The sequence below is a fragment of the Paramormyrops kingsleyae genome, chromosome 7, assembly GCF_048594095.1.
Source record: "Paramormyrops kingsleyae isolate MSU_618 chromosome 7, PKINGS_0.4, whole genome shotgun sequence".
Classification (NCBI taxonomy): domain Eukaryota; kingdom Metazoa; phylum Chordata; class Actinopteri; order Osteoglossiformes; family Mormyridae; genus Paramormyrops; species Paramormyrops kingsleyae.
The window spans coordinates 34857230-34874653 of NC_132803.1; the positions used below are offsets into that span (position 1 = coordinate 34857230).

Sequence of the window (17424 nt, forward strand, 5' to 3'; positions counted from 1 at the left end):
TATCAAGGTTCTTTGCAAAGCTGGCAATATGGCCTATTAATTGAAGCAAGTTCTGTTTCATTTTGTATTACAGACTGGTAAGAGACATAACATTATTGATAGCAGTCATAACAAAGGATTCTATTAATGAAAACACATTTTCCATGAGAAAAAGTATCACATTTAGTACCACAGAAACACTTATTATACACAGTGCCTCTTTGGGGAAAAAAAGAAAGAATACTTGAAAAATTAGGCAACCTAGAAGCATCCAAACAAAGATGTGCTGATTGTAAAAAGGTTAGAAAGAAAAAAATATATAAGCTATCGTAAAACATTGTGATCTATTACACTGTTTGATGAGGGAACTGTAGAGCAACATTTTCTTAATTAATGCATTGAGAAAAAACTACCATGACACAGGGAAAGGCTCACTAGCTGTTGGCAATTCATATTTACAAGCAGCATTATCTATAAGACAGGGCAGTTTTGATACCAGTCCAGTTAACACTAGGCACATGATGTACACTGCATGCAAAAAGCGACAGAAAATGAACTACAAAGCTATAAAATATATACACCAAACAAACACAATGGCAGACAATGGGAATGAAAACAGCAACTGAGATAGCAAGAGGAGGGGGGCGTTTCTTTATTAGAAGTGAAATGTAAGGCATGTCCTTTGGGACCGTACGTCCCAGATTCTCAAAGCCCATAATGTCCACTTAACTGCAGGACTTTCTCTGGCAGACACAGAACGGACCACATGGACTACACACAAAATCATATAGACAGATTTAGGAAATTCTTCCATCTCTGGAAATTGTTGATTAATATCTTGGATTATCAGGGGCCTATATCAGGTTCTCTTTTCTTGGTTTTCAGATATCCCCAGGTAGAGTTCCCCTGCATTTATTCTATGTGGGATGAGTTGCATATAAACGTTTGCAGTGTTTAACAATTTCAGTCTGTTGCATTACACTTGTTCTTTGTTCCTGTGAATGTAAGATAAGTTAAAAGAGGTGCCAATATGGTTACTACATTAGAGAGACCTGGGTGATAATGATTTTAATCAGTCCATCATTTCCCTCTGACCTTGAGGAAGCAGCCAAGGGTGCTTTGCTATCCTTCAGAAGAAAGACCAGTGTTTGCATTTGCTGTGTTTGGGACAATGCTAACAGAGCTGACTACAGTGAACCAAGGAGCAGTACAGTACTGTTAGCTTCAAAATGCTAACAGATTAAGCTAACGGTACCTGAAACTATTTAATTCTGCCAACTGTATTTGAGCATTCACACCATCCAATTTCCTGCAATGTCAGTTGGCTGGACTTTCATACCAGTGGGCCCATTTTCTGCCTCATTCGACCCTTCTGGCAAGATTAAAATGCTGTGTTAAGAGAACTCTTAAAATCAATATTCATCAATACTGTAGACGTCACAAAGGCAGAACTTTCTTAACAAGAGCAATACAGTCTTGGCCTGCCCTGGGTTTCCAACACAAGGCTGCAGGCCCAGTTCCATAGGGGGGAGGGGCAGGGTGGGCATGGGGCAGCCGATAACAAAGGAGGCTCAGCTCAAAACTGGGAAATGCCAACCAATGATTTTTTTTTTTTAATTTTGATTTTGAACTCTTATGCTTTAACATCACTCCCCACCTCCCCTGGAGAATTCAGTAGCCCATCATACATCTTAGGACTAGATCATCTCAGAGCAGAGAAAGTACATAAGGGAGCTGTAAAATGGACACTGCAGTACCGCTTTGGTACCCTTGAACACCACAGACCTCTTACCATCTGGAAATATTAATGTCATTCTTTATACTCCATAAGAAGACCCCAAATAAATGATACAAGAATCTCTTCCAAAAAAAAACCTCTGGGACCTTTATTCATAATCAAATCATCTATCATGAAGACAGACAAATTCTTATGCTTTTATAAACTTAAAAAGCTTGTCTGGTAAGGTAGTTCAATTCTGCACATCAAGGTCACCTACAGTCACGATTGTGACCAGTAGGATTCTGGCCACTGACTGCACTGCCCAGCAGGTAATTCCATTACTGCATAGTAAGGAGAAGATATTCATCTATAGTGCCAAACACATCCACACTAAAGCAGTGGGAGTCCTTTAAAGATGAGGTAACAGGCTCTAAAATTACACATAGCCTTATGGTTACCAAGTAGTCAAGGTGAGTTTAAAATAAAAAAGAATTGTACTGTGAAAACAAAGCAGGGACTCATCTTGGCAGTGGAGTTTCATAATTACCTGCTAAACTAGCATCTGTAGCAAGAAATTCAGGAATTGCAAAGTTGGAGTTTATTTCATGACTGGGGATACTGACACTATGGAAAAATACCAAAAAGAAACCAATTTTTGTCAGGCAAAAATAACATACTGCAATAACAGGTCAAAACTGTGCATATGTGTATTTACACGTTCCTTCATTGCTCTCTTCATAATCATAAATCTCGTAATTTTGCTCATTGTCATCACTGAATACCTGTGGTGGCTGAAGGGGCAGAACAGCAGTTTTACTTCCAACTTGCTACAGTATAGCCATAAATTCAACTGAACTAAAGATACCAACTTCCTAGCAAGTGAACTATTTGACCATAGAAAAATAATTTGTATCCTTCAGAATTTTCTTAGCCATAAGAGTGTCAAAAAAATCAACATAAACCACTTTCACAGTAATGAGTAAGTGTGCCCACTGCAAGTTCGTTTTATTTAATCCCTTGCTGTCCTTGCTGTACTAATGTCTCTGAAAAAGGTGGATGAAACAGCGACTTTGACTTTTGGCAGCATTTCAGGAAAGTACTACTGGCTAATTGAAAAAAGTGATTAAGTATCTAAATTAAACCTCCCCGCATAGCAATCATTCTTGCAATGTTGCAAAATTCTGACAGCTTGATGGGGACTGGCCAGGAATATCTCAGGAATCTGCCCATTGACAATATTAATGATCAGAAATTTTACTGTGTCATCTGTCAGTTTATCAACATATGATTTTGCCAAGACAGGACCAAGAAAGCAAGACAACTATAAGGTAACCCTGCAGCTGAGAAAAATAGCTGCATGTTTTCATATAAACTAATTATTTGACCAACAGGGAAAAACACCAGGAAGGGATTAAATTGATGCTTAAAAGGGTGCAGCTCAGAGAGGAGGGCCGTCTTTCCCAATCACAAGCACAAAGGGCCACCCTTACCTTTGATGACGGTGAGATTGGCCATCGTGCTGGATTTTCCTACGCTGTTCACTGCTTCACACCTATATGAGCCAGCATGTGCTTCTGTGGTTTTTCTGAAGCGAAGCTCTGAGAAACTCCTGCTGTAGGAGAGCAAGCAAGAGAAACCACAACTTCAATAACAAGAACCCTGTTCATAAAGGAGGTCACTGCTAAACAAAGCCAAATCTACATGTCAAGCAAGAGAAACCACAATGATGAGGACACTGTACTTAAAGGATGCTGGTGCTAAAGACTATGCCATATGTCAAACAACCAAGACCATGACGTTATATATACTCAACAAATAAAAATGAATGAAATGTAGTATACATTTTGGTCTTGGAATATAAAGAATAAATACTGTGAATGTTCATTTAGCCATCTTCCAGCCACTTATCCAGAGCAGGATTGCAGGGACTGGGCGCAGGCAACAAAGGCCACAAGGCAGGGGTAGTATGTACATACATTCATACATAAATACTTACATACACAATAGCTTAAAATAAATAAAAGGTACTTTATAAATCCCCATGGGGAAATTGTCTTTATACCTCCTTCAAAGGGTAGTCACCCATAGCAGTGCCCAGGGAGCTGGGGGTTAAGGGTCTTACTCAAGAACCCACAGACATGCTGAGGCTGGGTTTGAACCAGCTATCTTGTGATTACAGGCACATAGGTTTAGCCCACTGAGCCACACAGTGCCTTTGAAGCATACCTTTGAACTGTGGAAGGAAACTTAAATACCTGTGAAGAATCATATGTGACACAAGAAGAAACTAGACACACACACACACACAAAGCAGAGGCAAAACTCAAACCAGCAACCCCAGAGATATGAGGCAACAGTGCTGCCCAATGAACCACTCTGTCAGAATGCCCTCATTAGCATGGGCTGTCTTCATTTTTCCATGAAATATATATTTTAATACAGGGCTCCAGACTGCGATCATTTAGTCGCATTTTGTGGCCTTTTTGGAGACCGTGCCACTAATTTTTTTAACCAGGCACTCCAGTGCCTTTTTTTTTTTTCTTAAACCATCATTGTATCTCCTGTGAAACACCAGGAAGGAGTGAGGACTGATGTGCAGGGTTGGGTATTGAGAATTGGTTGCAAATAAGAAACGGTTCTCAATTTTCAAGAATTGGGAATTTAATAAGACATCCGAATTACGGTTCCACTTACCAATTTCTAGACGCGCATTTTTAATCAACTGTGTTACGGTTAAAGCTGTTAAGGGATGTTAGGATGTTAAAGTGTACTTGCATGCTGCTTATGAATGTTCTATGAATGCATTATGAAGGTGCACTGAATGTTCTATGAATGCATAATTAATGCATTATGAAGATGCACTTAATGTAAATCATTACCACACATTTGTTAGCAAAACTACTATTGAGGCTTAGGCAGTATAATAAGATAGCATACTGTGGGCTTTCCTTTCAGTGAAAATGTATCTTGTTTAACTTTGAAAATACCAGAACAGCATTGCTGTGCAATGTCTGAACGTATCAAAAATTATATGTTGCCTACTGTTAAATACTACTGTTAAATATTTTGGTAATATATATGGCCCAATATGAAAATATTGTGTTACTAAGAGTATGCTAGTCATTAGTTTGGAAATGTTCTGATGCTAAATATTCTGATGCTTATGTACAAATGTATAAGCCAAATGTGTAATAACTGTGGTTTAAGTGGGTATTAAACGTTTTGAAAATGCATGACTGTAGGGAAAATACATATAATCATTCAGCATTGTTTCATCAGTTTAGCTTTATGAACCTCCTAGTATTAAGCTGGATTGTGGAAAAATATCGATATATTTACTGTTAACCGATTATTAAAACCAAACCTGTGTACCATCCAGTTTAGGCAGGATTAACAGAGCTACAGTAAAGTATTACTGACATCAGTGGCAAATTCATATCCAAGATTCAGAGTATGGCTGTTAAAAAGCAGTGTTTCAAGAGTTAAAATATGGAACTACTTCAAGAAACCTTTGTTGTAAAGGTTGAAGCATTTTCACTATTTTTTTAACTGTATTATAAATTGGAAAGACGAATCGATAAAAACCAGATCTGATGAGTAGAATCAGAATCAGATTTGGAAACTACAAAATCGAAAGGATACCCAACCCTATTGCTGTGTGTGTGAGGGAGATAGAGAGTAATTCAAGTGGAGAGCTATTTTGAGGCTGTCATCATCATAACAGTGTGAGTTGGGGGCGATTGTATGTAGGATGTAATCTACCTGTGTCTTGTCCATAAATACTCTCGCTCTTTGGTGATAATGAAATGAACTTTGGTGTTTATGTTTAAAAAACACCATTTAACTTAATTTTTTTCTCTTAAAAGCAATACTTCACTCGGACTTTATTATGTTTTATTTTAAGCATAACATTGCTATTTCTGTAAATTGTATGTTTATTACCAAAGCAGTCATCAATACAGTTAAGATGGAAAAAATGAATATGTTGCATGTTGATTTAAGTGGTATGGCTACATTTTTTACTGGTACTCTTTGGTAAGGAGCACAAGTGCTATTTGTTTCTGCATTAGGTCACCGATGCACATGAAATTCACAAACAAACTGTTGTACTACTTACTTTTTATTTACTTTGATTTTGACGCTTTTGGGTTTATTTTTCCCTGCAAACTCTTTACCATCTTTGTACCAATTGAACGAGTCAATTTTCTGCTTGGTCCTGGTCTCACACTTTAGCAGCGCTCTTTTGCCCTCCTGCACCTCCATGCTTTTGATCTCCTTCAGTTTGGGCTCCACTGCAAAGCAAGAGCAAAAACACACAGTCAGCCATCGGTGCATGAGAAGCATAAGCAGGGCCAGCTCTTCCTTTTCAGGGGCCCTAGGCAAAACTTTACTTGGGAGCCCCCCCACAAAAAAAAATAAAAAATCATTTCACTCCCTCCACAACACAGGTAATTCAGGGGCCCAAGGAGCTGCCTATTCTACCTATAGCTAGAGCTGGCCCTGAGCATAAGCGTCATTTAGGCTAGCTGTCCATGGGTGTCTTATTCTAACCTATCAACTAATTATTGGAACTAACTATAAATCCAAAACTATACACCGTTTAATGATGTTTTGGGATTTCACCCAAAGTATTTGTTGGTCAATACAGATCGCTAAAATTATATTAGTGTCTTCAGGATGTCAATGTAAGACATAAGTAACAGAGTAAGTTACATCAGTAAGTTTGCAATTGCATGTATTCCTTATTGAAATATCAAAGAAATAAAAATTTAAAACTTTACCAGCAAATATAATCTCACATGCTAGATCTGCAAACCTTCAGACTTCATTAATGTTTACTAGAAAGTAATGTTCACTTAAACCTTATTAGGATTCGATGGAGGAAAGACAAAATGGATGTTAGTATTAACTGAGACTACTTCATGCTAACATACTTAAAGGGGTCACAGTGAGGCCACAAGGCCTCTAAGGGAACATGGATAGTGCAGTGAAATTACGGTCCTGTATGTACATCTTTCTGGTCTTAACTTGTGATACCATGCAGGATAAAATGCATGAGGTGTTTGGTACACAGTCAATTCAAGCACTTCTCTACTGTTGCCAATCACTATATGTGATCAGATTTACACTGATAAATGCCAGGTGTGTACCATGTCATCCTTTTACAGCCATGCGTCACTTAACGACGGGGATACCTTCTGAGAAATGCGTTGTAAGAGGTGATGGGAATTCTTCAGCCCCATTATAATCTTATGGGAGTGTACCATCATATATGACCAAAACGTCGTTATGTGGCACATGATTGTAATTTGCATTTTTGAGAAATAACTCTAGTTAAATGAATAAATTAAATTAATTAATAATTAATAAATTAATTTAAAAAAAGAATAGCAAACAAAAGCATGAGGCGTTGGGCTCCAAAGAAACAAAGAGAAGAACCAGGAAAAACATTTAACATCTGAAACCACAAGGCTGCAAATGGAACAACCTCTGAGCACAGTACTGACAGAGCTCCTTTCATTAGCCCATCCACCCATGACAGTTGACAATGTTAATGAGAACCCAGCAGAAAATCGCTGTCACGTCATCTCAGAGAAAATGCTATGAAATGGTGCACTCAGGCTTGGGTCTGATTCATGGTTCTTACAGCAGCTGTTGATGAGAGCAGTGGCTGGGAATTGATAGCAGGGGATAATAAAAAAAAAAACACACACACACACACACACACATACAGGATAGCTACCCATATCAAAAACAGAAAAGAATGAAACCATCAATCAGTGCATAACATTTCTTTCTTGAATGGCTGGAAAAATCAAGACCACAGTAAATGGACAATTAATAATTAACTAGTGATATTTAAGTATTCTGATTTCAGTTCCTCGGAATTTGTGGCCATGTATAATCTGAACCATGTTTAGGAAGAACATACATCATTCTTATTTCACCATCCCAGTATTTTGCAACCCTTCAAGGTGACTTCTGATACATAAAATTAAATGGTAAATTAACACACATCTGTACTGCCAGGGTGAGGGAATATCTAAACAGCTGTAGCAGACATCCTGATCTTAAAAAAATACTTAAACAAAGAACTTGCTTTAAGGCAAAGCATGACATTTACAGTAAGTATTCACTTGCCCTCGACAGGGTTTATGTGTAGCTACAAAACTAAAAATGGTTAGGGGTACGGCCTTTGGGGAGCCGAGTACTATGAGGTGCAGTTTCTAAACATATCTAAAAAAAGAAATACAAGTTTTAAATAAATCACAGGGCTGCTACATCCTGAACGAGGACCCCTGACTGTCCCCCCTCAGATGAAAACCAGACAGTATAGCAGAAAAATAGTTCCAAGTTCAGCTTATCTGGAACTGGTGAGAACAGTCTTAATTCATTCTTTCATTAGTGGGCAGGTCTTTCCCCGATGTTACTCAATTGCAGCATTTACAGTGCACAAACTGGTTGAGCTTGAAGGAATCGAGTTTTCCCACCAAACCTGAAAAGGTTTTATATTCATACTGTGTGCAGTTTCCTGAAAATTCTCAGTTAGCCACAGCTGTTGCACTCAGTCTAAACCATCATGGGAGAATAGTATGAAAATAAACTGGGGCTATTTCTCAAAGCAACAACAAAGAAAAGCATAAAATAGTTGTCCTCAGATCATCATCATTATCATCTTCTTATATAAGTCCAATGATACAGACAATACAGAGAGACTTACCACAGCCACATAGGTCTTAAGAAAACTTGAAGACCAATCAAGAGCTGACTTTCTAAGAGTTCCATCTTAAGAGAAAATCCATAATGTAGCACCTTTCAAAATACTTTACCAAAGAATGAAGGAATCAAAACAATGTTTCAGGATGCATTCACATTAAAGTATGTTGTGTAAGTGCAGAAGAGTCATACAAAATAAAACCAATACCAGATGTCACAGAAACTGTGAGATACCTTTTCTTCTATAACACTACCATTAAGAGCTGGCCGAGTCAGTCAGTGAAACTCATGGATGAAGACATTCCCAGTTCATAAATCAGACAATATTGTTTAAAGGACAATGATTTGTAAAAGGTTTATATACCGTATGACAAACAAAACTGCAACCAAAACAGAAATACTACAAAGAAGTTTGCTTCCAGTTTTTTCCAAGCAAGCAAACACAATGGCAAACTGGGTGAGGCACCACAGATCCCTCTTCCATAAATGTTTGCTGAAATCCACCATGTTACCATCTAAAAATTTAAGCAGCAAGAGGACAACTTAATTTGGGCTGATTCCTTGGGGCGGGGGGAGGGAAAGAGGTGGTGTTGGGCGCTGGCTACTCCTCCAGCTGTTTCCCCATGTCATGGTGGAGCTTCCTTCAGGGAACTCCTACGCGCCTTTTCGGACCTCAAATTAACACGCATCACAGCCCACATTCCCTCACATGCAAGTCTCAGTGACAGGGTTGTTCCATGATCTAATCCTGCACTTCAGACAACAGCAGAGTGACCCAGGCAACCAGGGACCATCATTTCAAGACTTACCAGTCAGGGTCAGAGAATATTCTTCAACAAGAAAAAGTCATCACCAGCTGACAACCCTACTTTTTTTTTTACATTGGCATTAGCAGTTTAAATCTAGTCATATACATACAGTAAAGTACCATGTTCCACTGCATTGGTGAAGTGTTTGCTGGTTTAGTCCTTGGACTGAGCAGGTAATGGTATGTTGACTATCCTCTAGAGGGCAGTAATGAGAGAAGTACAAATTTAAGTTAGGAAATGTTACATCACCAAAATTGTAATTTAAAAGCAGAAGATGATCAGGTAGAAGAAATGCTTAAGGAAACATTTTGAACAACATAAGTATATATGCAAACTTAATTTTCTGTTGATAGTTTAATGTAAAGACACCAAGGTGTCAACAACATCCTTTTATGGAGAAAAACACTGAATACAGAAATAATATATATATTCTGAAGGCAATCATTATCAGCTAAAAGTATCTTAAATTATTAATGCAATGGAGCTCATAAAACAAGCTATGCAAAACTCCCAATGGAAACATTTCCTGAAATGTTTCCTTGAGTTAAACAAAGGTGTATGCTTTCATTAGATACTTCCAATGAACATGTGCCAAAAGCTTTAAGAGAAACAGAGAATAGATATACAGATAAAGTAAATACGACTTATGTGGTTATGGGATTTGGCACAGTGGAAGGGGCTGTAGAAATTGGTAAGGGTATTTCATGAACAGTCAAGGATAACCTCAGTAATTTGTTTTTGGTTTCCCTTGGTATTATTCTTTATTGTTACAATGCTGTGGAAGCTAAAGATGATAATTAAGCTGACAGCATAGCAACACTAAATATATAGGTATGCATTCATTATGTGATATATACAGTTATATTATGCATTTTATACACACAGATACACACACAAACATGTACACTATAAGCCTTTATTCTACTGCTAATATTTGGTCTCATACAATATTTTTAAGTCTTCATTCATCGGTAGAGAAGACGGACTGCTAACAAAAATATACATTTTAAAAGAATTATTTACTGCTTGTTTGGAAGTGGTGCCTATTCTGACAGAAAGATTAAAATCTTAACTAAACATAACCTAAACTGACAAACGGATCCCTATGATATATTACAGAGGCATAAACTCTGAACATACGCCAAAAAGATAGTTCACCACTAAGCATCTACAAGTGATTTTACATCTACTGTCACATACTAATAAATGAAGCCAAGACAAAAGAGTGAAACTGGCACAGGTCAGCAATCCAAAGAGAGACAGCATCTTAATACTGCCACCTTACATGACATTTGCAACACCACATGGCACCAGATCCATTCACTGCATACACACCACCTCTACATTTTCAAGAGCTTGTCAAAGATGAAAAATATCTTTAAATCTTTTAAATGTTCACCTTCAAAAACAGATCTTTTCTTAACAAAAAAGCCACCTGTCACAAGGTGTCAAGTTCAAAAGGTTTTTTTCTTGCACTATTTTCCTTCTCATAATTATTCAAAATGTCATTCATTAATCTTCAGCATGTTCAATGGCTATATGAAAATAATATTAAGACATTTTCAAATAGAAAATGTCAAATAGATGGGTCGTTTTCGGGGATTAACTTGAAATGACAGGCCCTAGAGATTATTAACATCAGTCCACCTGTCTCACAAGGCACTGTTGAGACATTTCCAGCATGTACTTCACTCCAAGATCTCAGCCAAGGATGAACCTTCCCCTCAAGACAGCCTGGGAAAATCCACATATTCCAACATCTCCAAAAAAAACTACTGGCAAACGAACAATAATAATAATAATAATAATAATAATACTACAATTAAGAATAATTTGGGTTTTAATCCGTTAGAGGGCCGATCTCGTGATTTCCAGCCGCATCTAAAAAAAAATATTGGACTATTTAAAGTGCAAATAAGAATTGCTTTTTTAAAAAAAATAAAAGAAAATGAAAAAAGTACACTTCAGCAACCACATATTTATACACATGCATTAGTAATACAGCGAAGATGTCCATTTAGTCACAAAACCGCGAATTAGGGGAGTTAAAGGGACTCATGGAACTGGTAAAGTATCCAAGGTACATACAGTATGAATAAAACTTTATATATCTATACCCTACAACATTTTCCAACACAAATCACAATCCAGGTGACTAAATTAATTAACACGCGGAGAAAAAAAAATAAAAACAATTAGAATAACCCAGAACAGCAAAATGACAAGCGCAGCATGAGGACAGTTCACCTACCCAGTTGTGACTCCCCCGGCGTCCCCGGGGAAGGTTTACTTCTGTCTTTTTTATTCTTGCCTTTATTACCGCTCTCCTTCTTGTCCTTTCCTGCTTTTTCACCTGGCATGGTTAATTCCCCTTGGTCAATTTGTTTGTGTTTTTTGACGGGAGCACCGAGAGGGCCGTACGCGTAGGTCGCCTCCAATTCTGTCCTGCCGCTCTAGCCCGTTTAAAACCGCGAGGCGAAGTCGCGCGTGCCAGTGGGCCAACTGTTGAATCGCGGTTTCCAGCCAGGTTAACTCGCGGGGGGCGGGGCCGGCACCAAATTTGGTCAAGGAAGTGTACACGCTGGAGGGGTTTCCTTTTTTCCCAATGAAGAAAATAATGATGGTGCTGCGCTGCAGCGATACCCGAGGAAAGTTTCCCGCATTTATAGTATACATTTCATTTAGAAGTCATTAAAATCCAGTCATTGTAAATTTCAAAATAAACTAGATTCCCACAGAGCTTCTCTTTTTCTCAAATAAGTCTACTTATGTGATTATAGATTTTTTGTATGCACCGGCAAATAGTTGGTAGTTATTCATGCAGGTGTGATTTTAATTGAAATGAAAACGTTATTTGTGTGGTTTGGGTTTGTGTGACTAAAATCATGTTTGGGAGTTTAGTTATTTTACATAAAAAAACAATAATTACACAGTACACATAGGACTATAAACATTCACTCCATTAAATTCTGAAAATTATCATATATACTAAAAGGTTTTATTGATTTTTTTTTCTCAGTAATTCGGAACCTCGTTCTTGTTATTGTTTCTAAACTGACTGTTCCTTTGATATATTTGGTGGCTGTAAATTATATGACACTTTCCTGGAATTTTTGTCTGACTGGTTTTGACTGGTCCTTGTTTATAGCAGATAAATAGGTAATATAGGTAACACATTATACTTCAAACTAACCAGTTTAAGGAGTAATAAAAAGAAATACTAAAGAGGAACAATCAAAAGAATATGACAATTTGCTAATCATATACAGTATTTTTTCAAAAAATGTCCATACTGCACAAATAGTATATAATATTTATAATACTGAATAATTTGTTTTCTTATTTAGTTTATCTAAATTGTTCAAATTATCATTTCAAGCATACATTAACTGTCCAAATCTGGAAAAAGACAAATAATCAGCTGTCAACTAAATATCTTCAACATAAGGTTTTGTGATTATTTTACAACATACAACATTACAAGTTATTCAAAGCACTGATGATGTTTCAGCTGTGACTTTGTAATGAGCATACTGATAAAGCCATTTTCAAGTTCAAAAGGTATAAAGTAAATATGTTTCACACAATGTGCTTCACAATAGTGCAAAAACCTAAATACATTTTATGTATATGCAGTTGTATCTTACATACAGCATTATTTCATATAGTTTGGATTGGTTTCAAAGTTTAAAATCTCTCTCTCTCTCTCACTCTCACTCTCTCTCTCTCTCTCTCTCTCTCTCACACACACACACACACACACACAGCTGAAGACATACCACATGTTTTCCATGTTATCACATGTTTTCTTGGCAAGAATATCCATATTGTTACTGTTTGGTATACAGCATTTCCCCCCATATATTCCTTTTGTTGAAAGCCTTAGCTGAAACACATAGACAAATTGTTCGACAAATAAAACGATTTCATAAATGATTTATAAAGTGAACATGAATGGCAGATCATTTGATGACTATTTTATTATTCTGCGACTGAGTCCTGGAGCCAGCACTCCTTATTAAAGCTGAAAAGCAATAACAGTTTCTGGAAGCTCAATGATGCTTCTTGTAGTTAAAATGTGCATTTGAGAGCAAAAATGTTGAATCCAACCAATAGATTTTGTACAGAGTAACAAGAAGCCTACATGTCTTGCAGTCATTGTGCTTCTTGGGAGGTATACAAGTGTCCAGGATTAGCAACAGTGCCCATATAGATAAATGTGTGTAAATGAGCACATTTCTCCACTAGGTGACATTTAACACTTCATATGTTCTGTACAGTCAGTATTCTCCCAGAGGACAGGTGAAGCCGAACTCTTTGCTGTGTCTAGTTGGCCAGCTGCTCAGGGTCAGTGTGATGAACTGTCAGTGCTTGGACACTACACATGCACACAGCCACTCCACAAACATGTAAGGCCTTCAATATATTCATTGGAATGACAAGAATTCTGGTCCAACTTAAATTCAGTACGATTGGGAGGAATATGATACTGCTTAAGTTTTTATGCTATCAGTGGTGAAAATTGTCTCAATTATCTTTAACGGTTACCTAGGAGGGGAATCTGTGTGATTTACCAGCTTCAGTGAAAGATGTGCTCATTAGAGAGCGGTCACAGTTACATGACAAGACAATGCGTTGATACCCATGACCATTCCCGGTTTCGGATTTGCGTCAAATGTTTTCAAGTTGAAATCGTGTGAAACACCATTGGATCACTGGCTGTGACGTCTTTGCTTACCACTGCAAGAAATATATACATTGATAATCAGCCAGCTGTCTTGTCTGTTTGCGGCATCAAGTAAACAGCCAGGAGTTACATCTTTCGTCTTGTGCAATGGACTGAGATATTCCCGATCTCTTCGGTTCAGGAATGTTAATACTGCCGTACGTCAGTGCGGACGTACAATTGAGACAATGTAAGCTCAAAGAAACACATTTTGATAAAGAAACAAGTTTATAAATGATACAATTGTTTCAGCCATTCCCGTCTCGACTGGAATTCCTGAGGGATGCCGAAAGCGGCCGCACTCCTATACGCAGCATAAACTGCAAAACGGATATTGTGCAAGTTGTTGAGTCATGTCTTCTGATGTATGCTGGCAACAGGGTTGATGCCAGAGAGGGACAAGACTAGGCCTGTCAGCAGCAAATTCCCTGCCTGTATAGATGTAAATGCTATGGGGTTATTTGAAGTGGTTTAAAAGTGACTGATAAAAACGATAAGGAAGGGTGAGGCAGCCAGGAGTACAGTACAGTCCATTCTGTGAACCCCACCCAGAGTGCAAATTCATGGTACCAGCTTTCATTTTTTTGCATTCGGATATTAATTACTGAACCATTGGGTTACCAAAATACTTGTTTACATTTGTTGCAATATAAATCTGTATTAAATTGGTTAAAATAAAAATTGTTATAGTAAAATATAATATAAATAGTTAACATACTCATGCCATTGACCACAAAAAAAAATTATACAAGTCTTTACCTGTCAGAGCTTTCGAGATGAAGAACTTGAGGGCAGGCATTTTTATTAAACTAAAGGGGTTTTACTGACTGAAAAATTAAACAAACTGAGACTGGAAATAAACTGGACCGTGAGGGATCAAAACAAGAGGACTCTCATGAGGAAGGACACAGGCTGACCAGAGGAGCAACTTTAATGAGGAGCACAGCACTGGGAAGCATGTGTATACTAGACTAATGAGGGAACTAACAAGAGGCAGCTGGGACTGATCAACACGAGGGTGAGGAACAAGAGGTAAGACAAACAAGTAACAGGCATGGGTTAGGCTCACGCTAGGGATTAGATAGGAGGGTCAAGTAGGCAGAATGTGACAGTACCACTTTCATAGCACAAGAAACTGAGAATTAAACAAACACAATCACAGGTGCTGTTATTTTATTGGAAATAAAATTCTTAAAACAAACTTTGATTAATAGAAATGTCAGAGAAATTTCTGAAAGTTGCTGATAGAGATCATGCAGACCGAAATGGCAATTCACAAAAACTTAGTCTATTTGGGAATCCAGCATAAATCAGAAAAGAAATATCCTTGATGATGGAGGACGGTGTTTTTGTGTAAATCACCCTCTAGGTGCCCTCAAGGTGCCCAGGTCTTGTCATGATTAATATAATATTCATTTTAGAGATTGTATTGGAATATCCATGTATTTCTATTGCATAAATCCAGGTTTAATCCAAGATTACTATGATAAAATTAAATATCCAAACCAGTGTCATCAAATTCAATAATCGTTTCCTCTTTACTTTAATTATAATTCCCATTAATTGTGTTTTTAGTACATCTGTAAGAATTTAAACTAGGTACTTAGGTACTTGGCTCAGTGAAAGATTCGCAAAAATATAAAGAAGAGCTATTTTATCATGCTGTACTCAGAGGAAAAGTTTAACACAAAAAAATTAAACCCAGTATTTCCCCCTGGGATCAATTAACTTCATTTTATGTAATCTTATCAGTAATGGCTCTGAGTTTTATAACAATGACAATTTTCTATGTGTGTCTCTAACACCCATATTCAAAAAATTTGATAGAAGTAATCCAGCAAACTATAGGCCAATCAGTTTAACCAGCATTACTGGAAAAATAATGGAAGCTATAATCCAAGTGAAAATGGTAGATTAACTGGATGCAAATAACATTCTGAGGGATAGCCAACATGGATTTAGGAGAGGTAGATCCTGTTTAACGAATCTACTTGAGTTCTTTGAGGAAGCTACAAGTGAAATTGATCATAAAAAGGCCTACGATGTGATCTACTTAGATTTCCAGAAGGCCTTTGATGTTGTCCCCCACAAACGGCTCTTGCTAATGCTCAAAGCTGCAAGGATTTTAGGAACTGTGGCAGCTTGGATCAAAAACTGGTTAACTGACTGGAAGCAGCGAGTAGGTATTAGAGGCACAATGTCACAGTGGGTCTGCGTTCATAGTGGGGTACCGCAGGGTTCAATTTTAGGACCACTATTGTTTCTAATTTACATTAATGAAATTGGCACCAATACATACAGTAAACTGGTTAAATTTGCAGACGACACCAAGGTGGGCGGTGTAGCAGATACTGATCTAGCAGCAGAGAGGCTTCAACGGGATCTGGATTTAATTAGCGAATGGGCTGATACTTGGCAGATGAAATTTAACATAGATAAATGTAAGGTAATCCATGCAGGGAGCAGAAATATAAAGTACAGATATTTTATGAGTTCCACTGAAATAAAGGTAGCTGATTACTAGAAAGATCTCGGTGTGTATGTTGATGCTTCCATGTCCCACTCTCACCAGTGTGGGGAAGCAATAAAAAAGGCCAATAGAATGTTGGGTATATCTCTAGGTGTGTGGAGTTTAAGTCAAGGGAGGTGATGTTACATTTATATAATTCCTTGGTAAGACCCCACCTAGAATATTGTGTGCAGGTTTGGTCGCCATACCTTAAGAAGGACATTGCTGCCTTAGAAAAGGTGCAACGAAGGGCTATGAGAATGATTCCTGGTGTTAGAGGAATGTCTTATGAGGAGAGGTTACTGTAGCTGAGCTGAATCTGTTTAGCCTTGAGCAAAGGAGACTAAGGGGGGTCATGATCCAGGTATATAAGATTCTTACAGGTCTGGATGCTGTTCAGCCAAATGGCTATTTCAATATTAGTTTAAATACTAGAACTCGTGGCCATAAGTGGAAATTAGCGGGAGAACATTTTAAAACAAATTTGAGGAAGCACTTCTTTACACAGCATGTAGTTAGGGTATGGAATAGTCTTCCTGCTAGTGTAGCGGAAGCTAAAACCCTGGGTTCCTTTAAATCAGAGCTAGATAAGATTTTAACAACTCTGAGCTATTATTTAAGTTCTGTTATGAGTTAAGTTTGAATGGTCCCCTCTCGTTTGTAAATTTCTTATGTTCTTATGTTTGCCTTGTTAGGCAAAATGCACCTCTCATCTGATCATTGAAAATGAATTTATATGGATATATTTTCATGCCATTAAAACATATTTCTGTTACAAATTTAAATGAATAATATTAAATCCATTCAATATTATTTTTTTTTCAAAAACAATTTTATTGTTATTGTTCATAAAATCAATATTCATTTTATTATCCCATTAACAAATTAATTAGATGAAAACACAGTTACTTAATCATACCCATGAATCACTAAAATGATTGACTGGCATCACTTTGAATGTGGG

At 37.4% G+C, this 17424-nt stretch overlaps 1 protein-coding gene across 9 annotated transcripts in view; it reads right to left on the reverse strand.

The window, feature by feature from the left end:
- The window catches only part of nrg1 (neuregulin 1), a 117350-nt gene that overhangs the window by 45465 nt on the left and 54461 nt on the right, over nucleotides 1–17424 (reverse strand). For 6 of the 9 annotated variants that reach the window (XM_072714839.1, XM_072714837.1, XM_072714834.1 and 3 more), the window contains exons 2-3: nucleotides 5817–5991; nucleotides 3190–3311 (exon numbers count right to left, since the gene is read on the reverse strand). In XM_072714839.1, the coding sequence (XP_072570940.1) occupies nucleotides 3190–3311; nucleotides 5817–5991 (297 nt within the window). Of the gene's footprint in view, nucleotides 1–3189; nucleotides 3312–5816; nucleotides 5992–11476; nucleotides 11714–17424 lie in introns of those variants that run through there. The other 3 variants (XM_023796580.2, XM_023796572.2, XM_023796619.2) reach the window with 3 other exon arrangements.